Below are 21,752 nucleotides of genomic sequence, written 5' to 3'. Positions count from 1 at the left end.
ATACATTCCTATTCAGTAGTGGTCATAGGTAGAAGGCTAATGAGGTGCGAACGAATTTATTCCGATGCGTGGTGGTTCTGGTTCGCGCTTGTCGTTCGTGGTTGCTCATGTGGCTCTGGCGAAGGCAAAATGTGTGTTGTCGACGATGTTCTGGCATAGTAGTGGCTCCAATATGCGTGGTAAGGTAGGTGATGGCAAAGCTTCTGATTTGCATTTGCGTTTTTGCATTTTTGCAATTGTTGTTTGCGAAACAATGTGTGTTGCACACGTGAAGCTCTGGTGAGGTTGCCATGGAAGAAGTTATGGTGGTGGAATCTCCTGCAATCTCTTGTTCCGACACCCTTTGTTGCCAAGGTGAAGATATGAACTCGCGATGTACTCCGATGATGAAGCTTGCATTTTGTAGTTACATGCACGCAGCTATGCTCGCGTTGGTTATGGTGGTGGTTGTGAACGTATCAAAGGACGTATCCAGATAACCCATCATCCATCCATAGTCAACCATATTCAAAAATTCGAATCTGACTAACCCAAACAATTAAACGGTCGGATATGAATTTGAAAACTTAAATTTTAGAGGGGTTTTCTTCCTTCAGCCCCAATATTTCTTCTGCACCTTCAAACTTTTCATAAATTCCAAAACTACTTTTTTAGTATTTTAAAATTTTAAATCAATCCATCTCTTTTTCTCTCTCCTATTTAATGTCTCACTTTGTTTTTACTCAACCCTAGGTGTCGCACACCCCCCAATCTCTCATCTGCCCCACTCTCCTCTCTAACGTGCCCCACTCCTGTTTAGTCGTGCCCCACTCCTGTTTATTTTTTGTCCGCTCTCCCTCTCCCCTTCACCATTCCTCTCCATTAACACCAATAACAGATAAGTATTTCTGTTCTATATTTTAATTTTTTAATTTTTTGATTGTTTCTGCCATGTTTGCTACATCGTATGTAGTTATTTTTTTTATTTGAATATAGATTTGTGAAAACACAAACCCAGAAGTCGATTACGGAAGTGGACTTCCATAGAACCAGTTTCGGAAGTGTTGACCACGCAAAAACAAAAAAAAAAATGGCACTTACGGAAGTCGACTTCCGTAAGCTATCAATACCGGAAGTCGACTTCTGTAGTTAAAACTGAGTTCCGTGAAGTGACTTCCGTAAACATTATTGACTTACGTAAGAGCGTATGACTTCCATAGGGTGTGGCGTGACTTTCATACGCGATTTCCGTAGGCGACTTCCACTTTCGTAACGACGTGTTTCGTAATTTTTTTTACTTAATTTTAATTTTAATGTAAATAATTTTGATATTAATTAATTTTAATTAATTATAATTTTAAATAAGTAAAATTTAGAATAATTAAAATTTTAGTTATTTACGATTTTGAATAATTTTAATTTTCTTTAATTTTATTATTAAGTAAATATAATTTTAAAAAATTATAATTTTAAATAATTAGAATTTAAAATAATTAAAATTATAGTTATTTACGATTTTGAATAATTTAAATTTTAATTAATTTTATTATTGAGTAAATATAATTTTAAATAATTATAATTTTAAATAATTATAATTTAGAATAATTATAATTTTAGTTATTAACGATTTTGAATAATTTTAATTTTAATTAATTTTATTATTTAGCAAATATAAATTTAAATAATTATAATTTAGAATAATTAAAATTTTAGTTATTTATGATTTTGATAAATTTTAATTTTAATTAATTTTATTATTGAGTAAATATAAATTTAAATAATTATAATTTTGAATAATTAAAATTTTAGTTATTTACGATATTGAATAATTTTAATTTTAATTAATTTTATTATTGAGTAAATATAATTTTAAATAATTATAATTTTTAATAATTAAAATTTTAGTTATTTACGATTTTGAATAATTTAAATTTTAATTAATTTTATTATTGAGTAAATATAATTTTAAATAATTATAATTTTTAATAATTAAAATTTTAGTTATTTACGATTTTGAATAATTTAAATTTTAATTAATTTTATTATTGAGTAAATATAAATTTAAATAATTATAATTTTGAATAATTAAAATTTTGGTTATTTATGATTTTGAATAATTTAAATTTTAATTAATTTTATTATTGAGTAAATATAAATTTAAATAATTATAATTTTAAATAATTAAATGCATTCAACAATTTAACAGAATCAGGATGTGTTCAAAACAGATCACTAACCACTTCATATTCTTCTTGACATCTACTCCAATGGATGTAATTATCACGATCTAACAACATCATCAAGTGTTGTAATTCAGTTCTTGAACCTCTCAACGATCGTTTATAAGTGGTTTATAAGTGTATCTTGCATTATAAATTTGCTTTATCGTTGTGACATTACACTCACTATTTTCTTTCAGAGTGAGTAGAATATTTGCTGGCTTGACTTGACTCTTAGACATGTCAACAAGCAAGGATTGTTCAGAAGATTTTAACCTCCCAGCAAATGGGTGACCAACTAGTGTATGAGACACATCATGGTTATGATATCCACACATTACCTTCAACATCCAATCATCTCCATTACTAATTGGTTTGCCTTTGAGTTTAAATGGACAATCACATTTTCTTGTGCCAGAGACACTAGGTTGAACATCAGATTTATACTTCCTATACTTACCACCCCTTTCACAGCCTAACAATACATACGTTTTCCTCCCAGGTTGACCAATAGCTTTGTCAGATCTGATAGTGACAATAACAAAACCAAGATGAAATGTTATCCCTCGAACCCACTGAATCAACTCATCTCGTGTTGAAAATATCTGATCAGTCGTAAAATTATTTGTATCATCACTCATCTCATTTATAAAAGAAGAGAAATCTGAGATGAAACTCGAATTTACTTGTGAATCCATGAAAGTTAAAGGGAGATCATCCATCTTAGATAACTTTAACCACCTATAATCTAACATTAGTAATCAATACCACTTTTTACAAAATAAAATAAATATAAAAATAAAATAAAATAGTCCTCAAACAATTAAATAAATATAAAAAAATAAAGAATACATAAACACTCAACCATAAAAAAATCAAAATAAATAAAATTAAATCAATAAAAAATAAAAATATTCATTCAAAAATATAAAACAAACACACAATAAATAAATAGTAAACTTAAACAAATAATAATTAAAACACACAAAAATATAACAATAAAAAATATATAAACAAAAAATAAATATTCATGTAAATAAAAGTTAAATAAATAATATAAACAAAAAATAAATATTCATGTAAATAAAATTTAAATAAATAATATAAATAAATAATAAATAAAACATAAATTATTATTCAAACCCTAACAAAATTATAAATTACAAAATAAAACTAAATTAAAATATCACTAACAAAATTATAAATTACAAAATAAAACTAAATCAAAATATCACTAAGTCTAAAAGCATCTACGGAAGTAGAAAAGTAAGAGAGAAAAGAAAAAAGAAAACTTAATGTAAAGGCATCTACGGAAGTGGAAAACTGAAAAAAAATAAAAGAAAAAACAAAGCTTAGTCTAAAAGACCTACGGAAGTCGAAAAGTGAAAAAAAAAAGCATGGTAGAACATAGAAAGCATCGGAAGTGGAAAAAGTGAAAAACAAGATAAACCGCTTACTACGGAAGTGGAAAAAATTTACTCACCACACTACTTACCAAACAAAAAAAATTACTCTTCGGAACTCGACTTCCGGGCGAAAAATTCACTTAAAAGACCGGAAGTCCACTTCTGTAATACTAAAAAAATTTCATTTCACCGGAAGTCCACTTTCGATTTAATCATACACTTCCAAAAGTCGACTTCCGTTTCACACATACATTTTCGGAAGTCGACTTCCGTAGAACGAAAAAAAAATTGATTTCCATAAAATTTCACTTGTCTTTCGGAAGTCGACTTCCGTTTTACATATACACTTCCGGAAGTCGACTTCCGTGTATGGAAATAATAACTTGACTTCTGCATGACACTTCCGTAAATAAAAATGACTTCCGTAAATAAGAATGACTTCCGTAAAATGTAAGAATGAAATATTAAAAACGCAGCATAACATTTATCTCACACATAAATTTATCAAATATAAACTTCTATTCTAATGTGCGTACCTTTTTCTGAGAAGAAATGAAGCAAATGGTGAAATAGAAATAGGAGTGGACCCTCGACTGAAAAATTCACACTTCAACCACCAACAAACAAGTGAAAAAGTGAAAGTGAAAGTGTAAGTGAAACTGAAAGAAGAGGGGTGCAGGGTATATAAAAGACACTGCTGGTAATTAATTCAGGCAGCCAACTAACTCTGCCATTCATAATTGTTTAATTATTGCGTCTACCTAATTAAATTTTTTTATTTATTTAATTTTCTAAAGGCATAAATGAAAGAACATGAATATTTGGAGGTGCAGAAGAAATATTGGAGATGCAGGAAGAAACCCCCATTTTAAATTGTGCTGGTTAATCGTGTTGGGCGGAATCTAGCCTAACTCGACTGTTGCTCAACCCTACTTAGTGGTTTGATCTAAATTTAGTAGTTACCTAAAACTCTTAGGTATGATTGACACTTTAAAGTATTAGGTTTCCCCTTTAAGAATCTACTACCCCAGTTAATATATGTTGAATTCCTAAAAGCACTTTTATTTTCTTTCTTTGACAAATTAAACTTGGAGGAATTATGATTTAATACAACATGAGGAATTATGGTTTCATACAACATAAATGGAATTAAAGCACTAAAGTGATTGAATTAAACAAATACTATAAATTAAATACGACAAGAAGATGATAAAGAGTTACAAAGAATAAACGCTATAAACATATAATGATAAACATTGCAAATATTTACAACAGATAAACTATGAATAATTACAAGATGGGACTACTTGATAAATTTGAACATGAGCGAATGAAAACGTGGTTACTCGGTAATCCAAGTATGAGCATATGAAAAGCTAGTACTCGATAAATTCAAGCATGAACATTAAAAAATGTGATTACTCAATAAATTTGAACATTAACGTTACCTTAGGAAAATTCGAGAATAGTTTAATTGTTTTAAATCTCAAGAAATTTAGAGAATAATTTAAGCATCCAAGTAAAAAATAGTGTCCAAAGCATGATTGTATAAGTGTCCGAAAAAATAATTGTATCAGTAAAATCGAGTACAACTTCAAAATTTTAAAGACGTTAAACATAATATATAAGCTTAGAAGAAAAGTCATTCAAAAATTATTTAAAAAACGTACGGAAAAGGTCATATGGAAATTCATCTAAGAATTATATAGAATTGATCAAAATTGCCATGATATCCAAAATGTCCTTACAATTGATTAATGCAAAGTTCATCTACCGTTACATTCTATTGTCTTTTTACCTTTTATTAACTCTCCAAGATCATATTTTCCTTTAGGTTCTTATCATCGAACTAGTGAAGGAATTGAGGAAATCCGAAGCCATATTTTGGGGTACACTCTTGGATGTGTGGTAAGGAAATGAGTTATGCCTTGCCTTACCTCTATTTCAACTAAACTTTTGCAATAAATGTTAGAAAGTAAAAAATTGATTTTGATAATAATAATAATAATAATAATAATAATAATAATAATGACATATTTAGTTTTTACAATTGTCCGTAACATAATGATTCTAATTCCTAATTTGTACAACCTACATATTTGGTGTATTTTGTTGAAATGAACTTTAATTTGAACATTCTTTGTGGGTGGTTGTAATCTAGTCTATGGAGAGACTTGTTCTTAGGCTTTCTTTCCCCCACCCCTTTTATTTTGAACATTCTTTGTGTGGTTTTGGTCATGGTCTTTTTGTGGGTGCTTGTCGTCTATTCTATGGAGAGATTGACATGACGTGCTTTTTGTTCCGGTTTTGATTTTGGGATTTCTCATCTTGTGATTTTAGTTTTCTGTCATAATAAACTTGTCGCTTTTCCGCTAACTCTTCTCGAAAAAAGTGACAACTGAATGTTAAGTGTTTAATTCATATTTGATAATACATGGGGTTTGAGGTAAGGTCAACCGTAACTTGGTTATTGCACCAAATTTGATGCATAGAAGGATTGGAAATTATAATAATTAAGAAAATAAATAAATAATGTTAAATGGATATTTTAAGTAAAAAAATAGAAGGTTTAGTAATTATTTTATTTTAAAAAGATTATAATAAGAGACAAAATAGTTTGTTAGTTATTTAATTTAGAAGATTTATTTTATTTAAAGAATTTTGATAAGAGATAAAATAAGTATTTAAAAGATTTATTTTATTTAAAGATTTTTTAAGAGATAAAAAAATTTAAAAATTCTTTTAAGAGATTTATTTTAGTTAATTTTTTTTAAGAGATAAGATTTGATGAATAATATTTCAATTAAGAAAATAATAAACAAATTTCCTACGAGATAAAGTGATTATAAAGGGTATATAAACTAAATTAGATTCTATGAATACAGTAATATAGTAATATCTGTAAACTATTTCTTTGTTTATATTTCCTTAGAAGATTATTGAACTTTTAGGTTGAGAGTTTCACACTAAATTGGTGAGTTAGGTAGTGTTGTAGCACTCAAATTGAAAGCTTTTTAGTGGTTAGAAAGTGAAAAAGGATAACCTGAGTGATTTTGAAACAATTTTGAAGGAAAATATGTAAAAGAGACATATAGTTCAAAGTGAAGGTTAAAGGGTTTAGTTTAAGCATTTGATGTATTCAGGTAAGTGAAGGTAACTTTATTTCTTTCTTGTGAAGTGTTGTGTGATAAATGTACGACTATAGGGGCACTAACTTGTTTTCTTGTTTTCTGGTTTTATTGTTTTTTTGCTTGAATGAGTTGAAAGTTTTGATTTTTTATGATTTCAGGGTTTATTGGAAAACTTGTTTATGTGTTTGTGGGACAAACCCTGTATACGAAGAGGTGTTGTGTGTTTGTGTGAAACCTTGTATGGGAAGGGGTACATTGTGCAATTTGTAAGTCTCTATGTGAGCATTGATGGACCATGTTAGTTTTTGTGTGAGCATGGATGGATTTTGTTAGTATCTCTGTGAGCAGGATTGGATTTTGTCAATCTTTTTGTGAGTAGGAATGGACTTCGTTATTCTTTGTATGAACAGGAGTGGATTTCATAAATCTCTGAGTAGTAGTGAGCACTATAAGTCTCTTTGTAAATTTATGTGAATATAAGTAGACTTTGTAAATTCTTGTGTGAGTATGAATTTTAGCTATGTGTGAGCAACACAACAGGTAACCTTGTTTGTGGAAACAAGTGGATGGAAGCTCTATGTGAGAATAGTTCTGAGTGAACGAAAGGTTGAAACTTTGTGTGAGAGTAACAATTAGTAGTTTCATATGAATAGGGTGTTTGGTAGCTTTGTGTGAGTTGGAAGCTCTATGTGAGAACTGGTGGAGATTCTAAGAGAACTTGTGACTTTGGTAGTTTGAGATCTTATGATGAGACAATGTTTGATATTGTGTGATGTAATTATGATAAAAAAGAACTAAAGGTTGTGTCGTTTACTTTAGCACATGTGTTATATTTGTGTTTTGACTATAATGATCACAATTTATCCCGACCCATAGTAACATAGGTGTTGAGAAAGATGCACACTAGTGATGAAAGTTTTGGATAATTTTTGGGAGTAGTTTCTTTAGTTACTTTCAACATTTTCAAAAAGTAAATCTTTAGTTAACAGTGGAATGTATATTTCTTTTTATTTGATAATAAAATTGTATTTCTTTTTATTTGATAATAAAATTATTTATTGTTTAAGTTTAAATAGTGATATCAAAGTTATAAGTATTATGTTTTCGATATAAGCATTAAAGGAAGAGTTTTAGTATCACCCTAACCAAGTGTTATAGAGGTGCATGAATTCAATCTCATAGGCAGTGATTAGTCTATGATAGTGCATGCGCAGTAGTTCCCAAATAATTATAGTGGTATACTTTAGTTAATTGTTTTATTGAGTTTCAAATTAACATCAATATGACAAATATAATTATCACCCCATAAGTTAATTGACTAACCATGGATTAATATATTACTTTCTCCATATACCTGTACATTCAACATGCATATCACAGTACCTCTCACTCATGCATGCATAATAATCATCAACCTAAAAGATGAAATACGTATTAATAAAAAATCTAAAATTTAAAACTAAAGTTTAAATGTAGAAAGTTCATGTTATTATGAAGTTTTTGTAAGGCCCATCAAAGTTTGATTGGCCATTTCTGCCCTAAAGTTAAGGGCTGCCCTCTTGTGTTTGGGCCTAGAGCTGGCCCAATTGATAAAACCCTTTCAGTTTGCCCTAACCCTCACTTTGCACTCTTGTAGAAGATTCAGCAGCCGTCACTCTCCCTCCTCCCTCACAGAACGCTCTGCTAGGGTTTGCCCTAAGGTCCACTTCGAGCTAGCTCAAATTCAGTTCCTACTCCGCATAAGTACCCCTCCTAGCTTGTATGATTTTCCTTGGCATTATTCCAGTTAAGGCTTCGTATTAAATCCCCCTTGGTTCTGTTTCTCCGCTGTTTTCCAGCTCTTTAGTCGTTCCCAGGACAACAGTGCTAGCTATCGTGTCGCCAAGGCTTCCCTTAACCCTTCCTCCAGGTACGGGAAGTTAGGGTTTCGAGTTTGAGTTGTCCTTAATCTGTTTTTGGGTTGCCTTTGATCTGTTTGAGCCTGCTGGATGTTTGTGTGGATAAATCGCTATTTGTGGTGTGTGGGATATTTCGTATGAGTGAAGGATTTGGAAAATTGTATCTGCTGCAGGTGAATCCAGGGCGAGACCTGGTAATCTCGCCCAGGCGAGTCGGACTCGCCTAAGCGAGTCTGGTGGAGGCTCGCCCAAGCCTTTTTCGCCCAAGGTCGCCCAGGCGGCTAACTCTTTAATTTTGAGCGAGCAGACAACTCGCCCAGGCGAGAGGGGTCTCGCCTAAGCGAGATCTCGCGTTGTTCCTGTTCCTGTTTTGTGCCCTCGCCTAGGCGGAAGGGAGGACTCGCCTGAGCGAGACTGTCTTGCCTGAGCGAGGTGTTGGGCGAGACAGTGTTGTGATTGGATGTTTGTTTATTTCTGGATGATCTGCTTTGGGTGGGTATGAATGTATGATGAGTGATATGTATATAATGGAGTATGTGGTGCATGTAACATGATTCATGAATTATAAATGATGGGTTTGGTATGAAAGTTAGCATGTGAACTAAGTGAGTGGGTCATTGTTAAAGTGGCATGAAAATGTGATGAATTAAAATCCTATGAGCATGGATGGGTTATGATGAGTTGGAATGGGTTGAATCTGGAAATTGAAAGGTAACGACTTTAAAGGTTGATATAATGAGGGTATCTTTGCATGGTGAATATTATTTGATTGTATGATCGTATTTTGTCTGCGTCAGTGCATAATTCCTTGGGGGTCTTTAGGTGAGGCTTTCAGGGTCGCGCTTCAGTGGTCGGGACGTAATTCCATGGCCCCTGGTAGTGGGTGTTCATGGTAGTGCCCCATCTGTATAACCATGTAAGGATTCAAGGTAAGGTTGCATCCTGACACTCTGAGGAGTCAGTTAGTCTCACCTAGAGCGGATTGACTCCTGTGGTGAGAGTAGCAGGAGGCCTGAAATTCATTAAGGGCTAACCTTGTGGTGAGGGAAAATTGATCCATCGTAACACTTGTAACACATAACAGAGGTATCCACCACAAGTGCAAGCATCCGCTGAATCCGACTAGGTTATACGTATCCGGATGAGTCGAGTCGAGTCGTAGTGTATTGAATGAAGAGTCATGACATGCTTGGTTGTATGGATATGGGATGGTGAAAATATAATTGACTGTATGATGAATATGTTATTGGCTCTAGCTTACCCGTTTTGTTGTATGGTTGTATTGTATGTGCTTGTTCTTTCTTGCGATGATCATCAATTTGATTGATGGGAGCAGATGGGCGAGGTTCTCGTGGCCAACAAGGGAATGGTGATTCCGCTGCTTAACCATCTGGACTGGAGTTATTTTCTTCATGTTTTCTTTAGGGCTACGGCCCATGTATCGCTTTATGTATTTCTACCCTACACTCTCTATTAGACTTGTATCTGGTTTCCGTTGGCATCATGGTGCGCCTAGGTTGTAGGAGTTGGGTTAAGGACCCCAAGACTACACTATTGCACTACCGTTTGCGTGACGTTTCCTTTAATTTCGTTTAATAATTAAATGGGACGTTACAGTTTCAAAGGTAGAAAATACACGATTTTGAGTTTTGAAAACTAACCTAAAATTAAAGTTCACTATATATTATTTCTAATAATTTGAATGAAGAGATGATAATGTTTGTTTCTAGATTTTTCTGTTTATGTCAATTGTGTTATTGCTAAGGTCTTGTTTTTATTGTTGAGGATGTTCTTATTGTTTGACGTGGAAAACAAGAAAAACCCGTAATAAATGATGATCGAATTGTGTATTTAATTATTTCAGAAAGTTTTGCAAAGTTTTGTATGTTAAATGCAAATAAACAAAGTTTATATTTGACAAATGCATTGTCAAACAAGTTTTTTAAAGAATTGTGTTTGACAAAAAATCATCATATGCAACTTCAAGTTGACAAACACACTTTCTAAATTACTTTTCAAAGCACGCTTTCTCAAAATTCTCCTTCTTAGATTAGTTACATATAATAACACACAATATAAAAAAATAAAAGTTGAAAGAAATTTACACGGGGTATTTTCATATTCGCATCAAATTCTTAATTAACATGATAAATGTTTACCAAGATAGGTTAATGGTATAAGGTACAAAGCAAGTATTATTTGGATATCAACTTCTAACTAAATCCAAGTATTATTACTAAGCAAGTATTATTTGGACTATCAACTTCTAACTAAGTCCAAGTATTATTTTGGTTCAGTCACTCTTAAACATAGAGTATTCTTTTGAACATAATTCCTCCTGACTAAGATAAAGTATTCTTTAGACAACCTCTCCTAAATAAACAACAAATAATTTTTAGATACAACCTATTCTCACTAAAAACAAAGTATTCTTTGTACACAACCACTCCTGATTAATATTTGAGTCTTTTTTTGGGCACAATTACTTTTAACTAATGCACAACCACTTCTCTTAAGACTTGAGTATTCATTGGACCCAATCTCTTTTGGCTAAACAACTTTATTAAATCTAAGTTTGTGATCTAAAATATAAACGGATTTTCTATCCAAAAGTGGGTAACATCCCGATATGGATATACAAGAAGATAAACACTCTTTTAGGTTACTATGAATACAAATAATGTTCTTGCTCAAACATTAAAACTTGAGGATCGCTAAAAATTACAAGAGCTTTATCATTCTCGTTGTATTTATATGTGTCAATCTTTCTTTTTCACAAACATGTTCAATAAAGAGTTAAACAAAAGAAGACGCTATAGAGTTGTTGTCCATTCATCTTCTCGGTTTTGTGTTTGACCATGTTCAAGCTCATGTATGAATAAAGTTCACATTTTCAATTTAATTTTACCTTTGTAAATAGGTATTTTCAATTTGTAAAGTAAAATTAAAATTTGAGTTTAAATAGAATAGATGAATAAAAAAAATGGGAATGGTAAAATAGACATGCATAACTAAAGTGGTTATTTTGATGAATTTTAATTTTATTTTTTAAAAACACTCTAAATTATGAAAAGAGATAAAATTCTATGTTTTTGTTATAAAAAATATTTGGATAACAAATTCTTAGTAAATGCCCATTTTTTAAATAAATAAATAAAAATAAAAAATATTGTTATTTTCGTCTCGGGTGAGCTTTGCTAAAAAAAATCAATGCCAATAATATGGAGCGAATATAGGCTTTTTCTTCCTACATCCTGAGTTCTAATTGCATCCCCTAATTTTTAAGATGACATTTTACCTTTCGTAGAGGTCATTTATGAATTACTTGTTTTGAAAATTTTTCTGAACAAACTTTTTTAAATTTCTATAACATGAATTTTAGAACACAATTTTTGGAATAGAATTTCTGGAACAAACTTTCCAAAATACATGAAATGCATTATAGGATGAACTTTGTGTAATAGAATTTTTAGAACAAGCTTTCTGGAATGTATGATACTTTATGGAATGAACTTTCCAAAACAAGTTTTCAGAATAAACTTTCACACATGAAATGTATTCCGCAACGAGCTTTTTGGAACAAACTTCTCTTCTTCCTCCTTTGAAAGTGTGCAATAACAATGGAGAATGAAGATGTCGTTTGAGATAGCAACAGTGATGACAGTAGCAACGGTGATGGTAGCAATGGAAATAACGCAATGCACTAAAAAGAATATTTTAATCTTTCTAATATTAGCATTTAGTGCAAATAGTAATCATGAGGATACATGAAGAAAAAGTCATGAATATAATAACACATTGTTTCCTATTAATATCCATACCTGACACTCAGAATTATGCTTCATCATTGATCATCAACTTTACAGAATGATCAATGATCAGCAAACTTTTCCTCAATTGGCAAATGACACCAATGTATTAAACAAATTATTCTCACTAGAGGGTTTTCAACATAAAAGAAGAAACGATGGGTCTGTTTTCATTGTTTTGGGGAAGGTGTGTCTGGGATTGGAGATGATGATGCAATTGCTTGGTAAACATAAGCACTCAATGAATCCATGATGAGTTGAAATGGAGTTTCTGAGTTACTCAGACTTCTTAGCCAAACTTAATACCACTCCAATGGTAAGACTTGAGGCTACAAAACCAAGAGATGCCTCTGTGGAGACATGAAATCCTGAAGAGTGAATGAGCATATGTGAAAAACCAAGCACAGCAAATTTTGTATAAATTAAGTTGACAAGCAATGTATACTCACCAAAATAGTCCAGGATCATCTTAAACCCAATAAATCCCAGAACAACAGCAATGGAGGGCTAGACAAAACCAAAAATTGGAAATCAATAACAAGGATAGAAGTATAAGTAAACAGAAGCATTGTAAGATACCACAACAATGAATATGCAGCATGCATTATCCTATGTAAGGAGACAATGAAATTCTAGGTAGCAGATTGTCCTGAGCTTAAATTCTGTTGGGACGCCCTTCTATGAACTTGAGAGTAAAATACTAGATTAATAGATATATGACATAGATGTTACAAACCAATCATAATTCGTTTCAAGACTTATTACATTGAACAAACTACTAAGAGTCATAATTTAGAGTTAAAACCGATTATCACGTAAACCTTTGAATCAAAACCTTTGACAGAACAACCACGAATTAAAGATTCTCAATGATGTAGCAAACGGACAACCAACAATTTTGGTTTCTGAAAAGGAATTCAATGAGCAATGTGCAACCAAAAAAAAAATTAGCCCGCATCGGGTGTACAAGAAAGTGTTTAGTATCCTGCAAATGCATTGCTAAATGTGCAAAGTACATGAGCCCAAAAGTACATTGGAAATGATATCAGAACCATAGTTCAAGTTCCAAAACTATACACATGGTGACGTTAAATGATAGACATGTAAACGGAAAAAAAGTTATGCAGCAGCCAAGGTATATCAAAACAGACAAAGTCAATATTTACCTGTAAGTATTTCAACTCAGACATACCCTCCGATATTACTAAGTAAAGCGACCTTAAACCTACATATGACAGATAGCAGTGGTTTAAATACAAATCAACTTATGAGAAAAAGCACCCATAATTGTTAGATAGATACACATGTGATGAGATTATGACAAGAACAACTATTTTGCCTCTGTGCGCTCCACAGGACAGTGAAGTACGAAAATATAATGGACAAGATATTTTCACAACTAAATTTTAATAACTTTCTCTTATAATTTGAGATGATATCTTTTAAGTGGTTTTAGAATATAGAAAAATGGAAAGCTGCTTAGAAAATGACACCTCAGATTGCAAGAGAAAATTGTCAAAATTTAGTTGTTAAAAAATTATTTTTCAAATATAATATAGTTAGATAAGAAGAGTTTATGTGCAACAAATTCTTAGTTATAAAATTATATATTACAGTATGTTGCCCAATAAAATAGATGAACTACCCTTTAAATCTTGAACTGTAGTTTGTAAAGGAATACAAATCCCAATTCCAAAACATTATAGAAAACAAATTCAGACATACATGAGGGGAATGTAAGCAACGAGAACATACCCAAAATGGCAAAAAGATTAGAAGTAAAGACTATAAATGGATCCCGCGTTACACCAAATACTGCAGGTATTGAGTCAACCTAAACAAAAACTGAGTTAGCATTCCAATGCAAACTTAACTAGACATTCCATATGAAATAGATGGATGAGAAAAACTTACTGCAAATGCAATGTCACTGAGCTCAATAACAGCTACCGTAATAAGCAACGGGGTGGCCTGCCCAAAATGTTTGATCCCTGTTAGAAATCAAGTTCAAATTAATTTAATTCATAAAAAATATTTTTTACTGAAATAAAAGGAACAACGATGATGTAGTAAAAAGTTCAATGTAATCATGTTGAGAAAAAAAATAACAATTTATCAAAATAAAGATGATTAGTAATTTACAACTTACTTTCCACACCCCACCAAGATTTGTTATGAATCGATCTCCATCATAGTACGCTGCAACAATTTTTCCAGAAGTATGATTTTAGATGATAAAGATAACAAGATAAATAAACTTGAATCAGTGCAGACAATGGCATGCCAAGTGAAAAAGCAATGTTCTCAATTGTAGATTGTGGAAAATGGCAGAAAGTCAATAATCTGCAACATCATATTGCGGAAGTCACAAAACAGTTCTCAAAAAGTCCAATTGGCTTAAGATTTGTCAGTGATGACAAGACGATGCAGCACACCACAACCACAAAAATGATAGTAGTTGCAATAGCAGACAAAGGATCAACCCAATCTAATAAAATACTCCAGGTTATACTAGAAGGAAGCTACAATAGAATATACCTTTCTTCACAATTCCATGACACAGTACTTGTGAAATCAAAATTACTGTTTGCATTTACCCAACAACATGAGTTGCACTTATAAGGACATACATGCAGACAATTCCATAAGAAAAGAAAAAACTAAAGTTTTCTGAACCATTGGCAAATTAAACTTTGACTCAGCCATTTCTACTAAAACATCCATTTTGGATTTTAGCTGAGTCAGATTAAGCTTTTCACCAATTCTTGTGATTGTTTTAAAATGTAAGAATAAAAATTCAATTTCAGCATACCCAAGAAATCAGCATTGAATTCTCGAACTAGGAGAGGAATAAGTACATCATGATCAGAGAACATTACTTGTTACAGGGATAAATTTCTGGCACGTCTTCACCACATAGTTATCTGATAAGTCAGATTCATCTTCTTCACTGGAAAACAACTATTCACAAAACAATAAACATGCTGTGAATAAAACCAGTCTATAGAATTGAAAATACCACAAGAAGTATGAACCTCTTAAAAATATTATATTGCTAGAGATAAAAATACTCTGGTGATTCCATCTAAAAGTTTAATATTTTAGATGATTTGTTTGTGATCCCCATGATTCCCATTCCTTCATAATTAAACTGAATTTTAGAAGTAATTATAAATTGGGAATATTCTTTAATCGTTGCATAATATCAATATTCATGTCCTTTTGTCTAATATCCTAAGCTATTAAGGATCATGTTTCCTTGACAAACACGGATGGGTCCATGACTCATTGAGAAGCAATGGAGGACCTTCCAAGGAGAGTTACTAGAAGCATGACTAGAGGGGAAGCCTCTAACCATTCTTTTTTGTCCTTATTTTCTATTACTTTATGTTGACTTTTCCTAAGTTGACTTCACTTTGGTTGACTTATTAACCATAGTTGAGTTAACTTAAGTTGACATGTTGACTCTTTTACTTGTTTGTTTTGTACGTTAAGCTTATGCTATATAGGAGGAAGATTGTACTACTTGGAGTGGAGGAGAGCCTTGGTCTTGGAACCAATCATGGCATGGCATGGAGTGAGTAGTGGAGAGCAAGGTTGACCTTCTAGAAGAAGGTCAAGGCCACACATTTGGAAGGCTTGGAGACCAAGCTAGGGTTGTCTCCTTTTTCAAGACACCTCCTTTAGACCTAGTTTCTCGTAGCCTTAGGTTTAGTGTTATTGCACCTTTATCTTGAACTTTATTGTTTTGCAAATAGGCCCTTTTCCATACCTATAAGAAGGGCTGTCTTAAACTTTTGAAAGGGTTGAACATTTTGAAGATATACACTTATATTTGACCACTTTGTGAGAAGCTTTTCTAGGAGTGTCTTCTTTCTCTGTCTTAAGTTGAGAATAGCTCTCAAGTGGCAGCATACACCACTAATCTTGAGTATGGTGAGCCTTGTGCCCCTTAAGTGGCGTGCCATCACCATTGAGCTCCCCTCCCCTCTTCTTGTCTTCTGTCTTTTACCAAATTTCTTCTATTTTGGTTACTTGCATGTCATTTTCTGTTCGGCCATTTATATTTCCTTATGTTCTTGTTTTTGTTTCTTGAATCAAGTGACCTTCTCTTCTTCTCTTGAGCTCCTTGAATTGAACCTTCACATCTCGATAACATTTTTATCTTAATGTCTAGTGAGAATATTCATTGAGCTTTCTTAATCACCACAACACCATATTTGCTAATTCTTAAAACGGGTCTTTATCAAACATGAACATGGATGGTGTTATAAGGGATCGATATATGGGATCTAAATTTCAAATACTGTGAACATCACCTTAAATGAGGAGTAGAGTAATATTGCGGCCAAGAGAAGGTTGACTTCTTCAAATCTCTAATTTCATGATAAATGAACAAGATGATCAGCAACAAGTATGAAAGTCACTGAAAATAGTTAAATACGGAAAATATATCCATCATGAAACACACCTGAAGGGTGGCTGTTCCAATAAGTATTAATGTCAGACGAAAGACAACTGCTCCAGCAATACCATAGGAGAGCACACGATTCTGTCAGTTCAATAGGTAAAGGAAAAATGACCAATTATTTATTTTTATAGTAACATTAAAATTTCATAATCCGAGAACCATTAAAACAAGAAGTTGAAATTGCTCATAGTTTACGCTCGACAAGTCCTATACATCACCTGATATGTAACCGGCACTTTGAAGTAATTGAATATCAGAACAAAGACAAAGAGATTATCTACAGAAAGACTTTGCTCCAATATGTACCTAAGAAATACATAAAAGTCAATGGCCATCTTTCCAGTAAGTACATGACTCAGGAAAGTGAAAACACACCAGAGAGAGAAAAGAAGTGGTGCCAGCAAGGTTCAAACTATAGAGTTAGAGTTCATAAATACCAAAATAAGCATCCAATGTACTATAACTTCAAACATCGGTGTTTGATCAATCTCTAGAATATATACTACTCAGAGGGCATATATATAGAGGAACAGGAGAAACATATTGAAAAGAGAGAGGGAGAGAGAGATGAAGGCATCTGAAACACCCTATATGATAAGTAATCTTCAAGAAACTTTGCATAATATCAAACTTTGACTCATCCAGAACCTCAATTACTCGAGCACTGTAAAATTGGACCAACTTTCTAGTTGATAACGAAATTAAATTATTCTGCGTACCCAGCAAAGAATTCCGATGATTTCTCAAAACCTTCTTTAAAACCCAAACCAACACCAAATGCCACCGCAGCGCCGACCTACAAGAAATTTTACACAACTAATGTAATTTCAATTCTAAACAACAAGAGAAATTGTAAAAGAAATAAGTAAAGACATAGTAGAGGTGTGCCCACCCATAAGGCTACATTTCTAATGGAGGAATTGTAATCTTCATTCGCTAGAGATTCCTGAATAGGAGATTTGTCAATGTTGCCAATGTCATCCTTTGGTTGAGCACTAATCCTCTTTACCTCTGAAAATTCATACGACTAACACTTACAATTATTTAGAGAGAGAGAAATTATATATTATATATATAATACACGGATCAGAAATGAATAGTTTAGCCTCGAACTTCAACATGGGAGTATAACTACAACAAAACTGGATTTCTATACATAATTTGAAGTGAACAAGGGCATGCTTGATTCCCTGTTCCTTTTGTGGTTTTAAAAGCTGTTTTCCAAACTATTATTCAAAATCTATTAAATTTTGAAAATCATCATGGAAACAAATGCTTTAAACACCAAAACACGGTGATGCTTCCTCATCTCCAAACTATTATATGGGCAGTATTCTTTACTAGCATTTCGAAAACTAAAACCAAATAGAAATCAAACACACCCCAAATTTTTTAATAAGGTGAATATAAGAAGAAGCAAACAAAGCAAACAAATTTCCTTGTTCTGAATGATGGGGTCATCACCTGAGGCATAATTGTCTTGCCCAATTCGTCTTGAGATTAAAAGGGGAGCAGGGTGAGGAGGTCGATGATGGTACACTGCCACACAAAAAGAAAACCCCGAATGATATGAGTGACACGTTTGGGTTTGAGGTAAGAGAAAAGAGAGAAAGAGAGAGTAGCAGCAGACCTGAACAAAAGGAAGAGATGGGATGGTGAAGTGCATGAGCAGAGTGTGAAAGCCTGCGAATGTAATCCAACTTCAATGGAATTCGGACGCCGTTGTGAGCAACAGAGGCCAATCTCATATCTTTGGGGTTGGGTTTGGGTCACTTCTTGGTGGGTTCAACACAAGTTTCCACACAACACAACAATGAAACCAAAGTTGGAGAGAGAGAGAGGGAGAGAGAGAGAGAGAGAGAAAGAGAGAGAGGGAGAGAGAGAAGGAATCTAGGGAGGAATCTCTGGTGTGGTGCTCTTCTCCCACAGCTTTGTTTCGACCAGAATTGTGAAAGGGATAAGTTATTGTTTCTGTCTCGTTTGTGTAGTGTTTGTGTTTCGATGAAGTGTGGTCACCGCTTTGTTTTAACAAAGATCTACAAATATTATTGTGTAATATTTTAAGAAAGTTCATGATAGAGGAAAATTAAATAATTATTAAGAAGGTTACCATTTACTTTAAGTAGGTAACTAATTACAGAAGAAAATATAAATTTTAGCTTATTTCAAAGTTCATTATTCGTGTGCCGTAAAACAAATAAAAATGCTTTTTTACATGTAAAAGAAAGTGAAAAGTGCTTGGTTACCTAAAATGTGAAATTCATTATGGTTTTATAAGAGTCAAAGTCAATAGAAAAATGATTTTTAGATTAATTGTTCTTACAAATAAAAAATAAATATATGTTTATTTTCTTTTATAGTATACCTTTTCTTGAGTTTATTAATTCACTTTAAAGGAAAACAGAATAAAATTTTGTGTCGTTGACTTTTTTTTATTTATTCCGAATATTGAGTCATAGTCCTATGACGAAAAATCAAATATATTTGAGTTTTGAAATTTGACTATTTAGTTGTTTGTTTTTATTAATGTATTTGTTTTTGTATGAAACCGAGTGATCTCAAGAATTTTGTGTTGATCCTCCTTCCGCTCCTCTCTGGATTCTTCTTAAGACTGCTTGCTGCATGAACTCTAGAGGTGGAGATGGAGTGACGCTTAAGTTAAATAGTGAGTTAATATGAGATGTATGTAAGAAAGTGAGAAAAGCATACCTATACCTCTCTGTAGTCGCTTGACCCTAATTTATATTATTCATTCCGCAATCTTATCATTATTATTCGCGGACCGTTTTTATTCCCTTCATCAATGCTGATATGCTCTATTAACAACATACCATAACTGTCAAGGATCAATTCTTTCCTTTCCAACTGAGATTACGCATGCCTGGTTTATAGTAAATGATTACAACTGTTGTACCACACCTAGACAAACTCGACCAAATAAGTAAACAATGCATATACTAAGGTAGCCAAGTACTCAGCTTAGGCCGAGTCAGCCTAACTTGTACCAGTTCTAACCTAAACATCTAGAGGAACAACCTGCACCTCATATAACCAACATAAGCCGCCAAGGTAAGTAGCCGGCCTAGGCCGGCTACTCCAGCAGACCCGGTAAGATTAAAGCCTAGGCTGACCACTCCAATAAACTCAGTATAATGAAAACCCCCAGCGTTCAATAAATCCTAAGGGCCTGGGCTAGGGCCCAGGCCCACATACAGTCAAAGCCCAAGCCAAGGCCCGACCCATAGAATAACCAAACATAATTAATGCTCTATAAATAGACGTGGACCCCAATAATTAAACGTACGCATTCATTAATCACATATTTGACCTTCTGAGAGCTTTGACTTACTCGAGCTTCGAAGTCTCTTCTGCAGGTAACCCCTCCTGGGTTCAAGCTGACATGTACCAACCGGGAAGAGGCCAACTGAGGAGATAACGAACTACATGGTAAGGTGACGCTTGTGCCTAACTCATCTTATTTGTTCTCTGCAGGAACAATTGGCGCCCACCGTGGGGCACGAGACGAACACCTTTAGTACCCGCTTTTCTCTGAAGATGGTTTCAACCCATAGCAAAGCTGGAGTGAACAAGCAGGCGGATGCTGGTCCCTCAGAACCTGCTGGCATCACCCCTGACCTGGCCGCCATCCTAGACGGCCAAGCGAAGATGCAACAAGAGCTACAGATTTGAAGAAACGCAGCGCCTAACGAGATGGAGGCGCTACGACAAGAGAACTCTCGCCTTAGGCGAAAGATCGAAGCTGATCCCAACCTGAAGGGAAAAGCCAAGGAAGCCTCTGAAGCTGCAAGGTCCCCGACCTTCCAACCCACAGAGGAAGAAAGCGAATATAACCTCACTCCTCATACCTTCACCACCACTCAACAAACACCCATGCCCTCCACCCATCCCAATCACTTCCCATCTGCTCAACCAGGGCTTACCGCACCCCCAACCCCTGCCGCTACCCTCCCTACCACCCAGATCCCCTACAACATACCCACCACCCTACACACCACACATGTTCCACCATACAACCCACAATACCTTCCAACAACCCACATCCTCCCTCACAACCTTACCTCCACCTTCCCCGCTATGATCAACCACCCCGTCCCACCGCATCTGCTCCCTCCCCACCAGCCCAGACGTCATTCACCGACTTCATCGCCAACACCCCTCTTCCTACCTAGTGGGAACCCTTCACCCTACACCGCTATATTGGCGAAACCGACCCTGATGAGCACCTCAACGTCTACATCACCCATGTCGCCCTGTACACGTCCCAAGACACAGTATTCTGCAAAGCCTTCCCCACCACCCTCAAGGGCCCAGCCCTGGAATGGTTCATAACCCTTCCACCTTACTCCATTGACAGTTTCGACGTTCTTTCTCACATGTTCTCCACCCATTTTGCCGGCAGCCGCCCACACCAAACTACCACAATCTCCCTCCTAGGCATTAGACAGGAACCAGGCGAACCCCTTAGGGCGTTCATAGATCGCTTCAGTAAGGCAGCTCTTCGCACACCACACCTCAACCAGGAGATGATCCTCCAATGCATGGCCCTCACCCTACAACCCGGCCCCTTCGCCAACAACGTCTACCTCCACCCACCCGCCTCTATGCACGAACTCAAATTGCGTGCAACCGATTATGTCCGCATGGAGGAAATGCAAACCCTCCACACCAAATTCTGCAATGACTATGCAACCACCACCGCCAACCCTACCCCACAACCTAACCCACGCCCTGATGCCTGCCCACGCGAGCCCTGCCAACCTCGCTTCACCATATATGCCCCTCTTACCGTAGCCCGCTCCCGCATCCTCGATGAGGCAC

At 34.2% G+C, this 21,752-nt stretch overlaps 2 protein-coding genes across 3 annotated transcripts; both read right to left on the bottom strand.

The window, feature by feature from the left end:
- Positions 1–2,308: 2,308 nt before the first annotated feature.
- LOC114191153 (uncharacterized) lies at positions 2,309–2,920 on the bottom strand. The gene has a single exon (XM_028080335.1). The coding sequence runs from the start codon at positions 2,918–2,920 to the stop codon at positions 2,309–2,311; it is 612 nt and encodes a 203-aa protein (XP_027936136.1).
- Positions 2,921–12,337: 9,417 nt separating this feature from the next.
- On the bottom strand, positions 12,338–18,919 carry PDE149 (integral membrane TerC family protein). 2 transcript variants are annotated; one of them, XM_028082128.2, is made up of 14 exons: positions 18,544–18,919; positions 18,378–18,452; positions 17,806–17,924; positions 17,633–17,709; positions 17,132–17,219; positions 16,914–16,994; positions 16,762–16,818; positions 15,322–15,403; positions 14,592–14,641; positions 14,357–14,413; positions 14,198–14,276; positions 13,609–13,667; positions 12,892–12,949; positions 12,338–12,810 (listed from the first exon to the last, which is right to left on the bottom strand). In XM_028082128.2, exons 1-14 carry the CDS (start codon positions 18,659–18,661, stop codon positions 12,719–12,721), a joined length of 1,092 nt encoding a protein of 363 aa, XP_027937929.1. In that variant the 5' UTR covers positions 18,662–18,919; the 3' UTR covers positions 12,338–12,718. The 2 variants fall into 2 exon arrangements, with proteins under 2 accessions (XP_027937929.1, XP_027937930.1); XM_028082129.2 differs by lacking the exon at positions 18,544–18,919 and having other exon boundaries at positions 17,806–17,940.
- Positions 18,920–21,752: the final 2,833 nt, after the last annotated feature.

The sequence above is a fragment of the Vigna unguiculata genome, chromosome 7 (genome assembly GCF_037176805.1).
Source record: "Vigna unguiculata cultivar grain cowpea cultivar isolate G323 ecotype 2 chromosome 7, ASM3717680v1, whole genome shotgun sequence".
Taxonomy (NCBI): Eukaryota; Viridiplantae; Streptophyta; class Magnoliopsida; order Fabales; family Fabaceae; genus Vigna; species Vigna unguiculata.
The sequence above is the reverse complement of the archived record's forward strand: the minus strand, read 5'-3'. Positions and strand labels throughout refer to the sequence as shown.

What these genes read in the sequence shown, in the direction of transcription:
- LOC114191153 (XM_028080335.1), bottom strand. Translation starts at nt 2,920, where the DNA reads ATGGATGATCTCCCTTTAACTTTCATGGATTCACAAGTAAATTCGAGT.
- PDE149 (XM_028082128.2), bottom strand. Translation starts at nt 18,661, where the DNA reads ATGAGATTGGCCTCTGTTGCTCACAACGGCGTCCGAATTCCATTGAAG. An exon ending in TTAGAAATGTAGCCTTATGG is followed by an intron (nt 17,710 to 17,805) that starts GTGGGCACACCT and finishes AATTTCTTGTAG; the next exon opens with GTCGGCGCTGCGGTGGCATT. An exon ending in TACTCTACTCCTCATTTAAG is followed by an intron (nt 15,404 to 16,761) that starts GTGATGTTCACA and finishes TTTTGTGAATAG; the next exon opens with TTGTTTTCCAGTGAAGAAGA.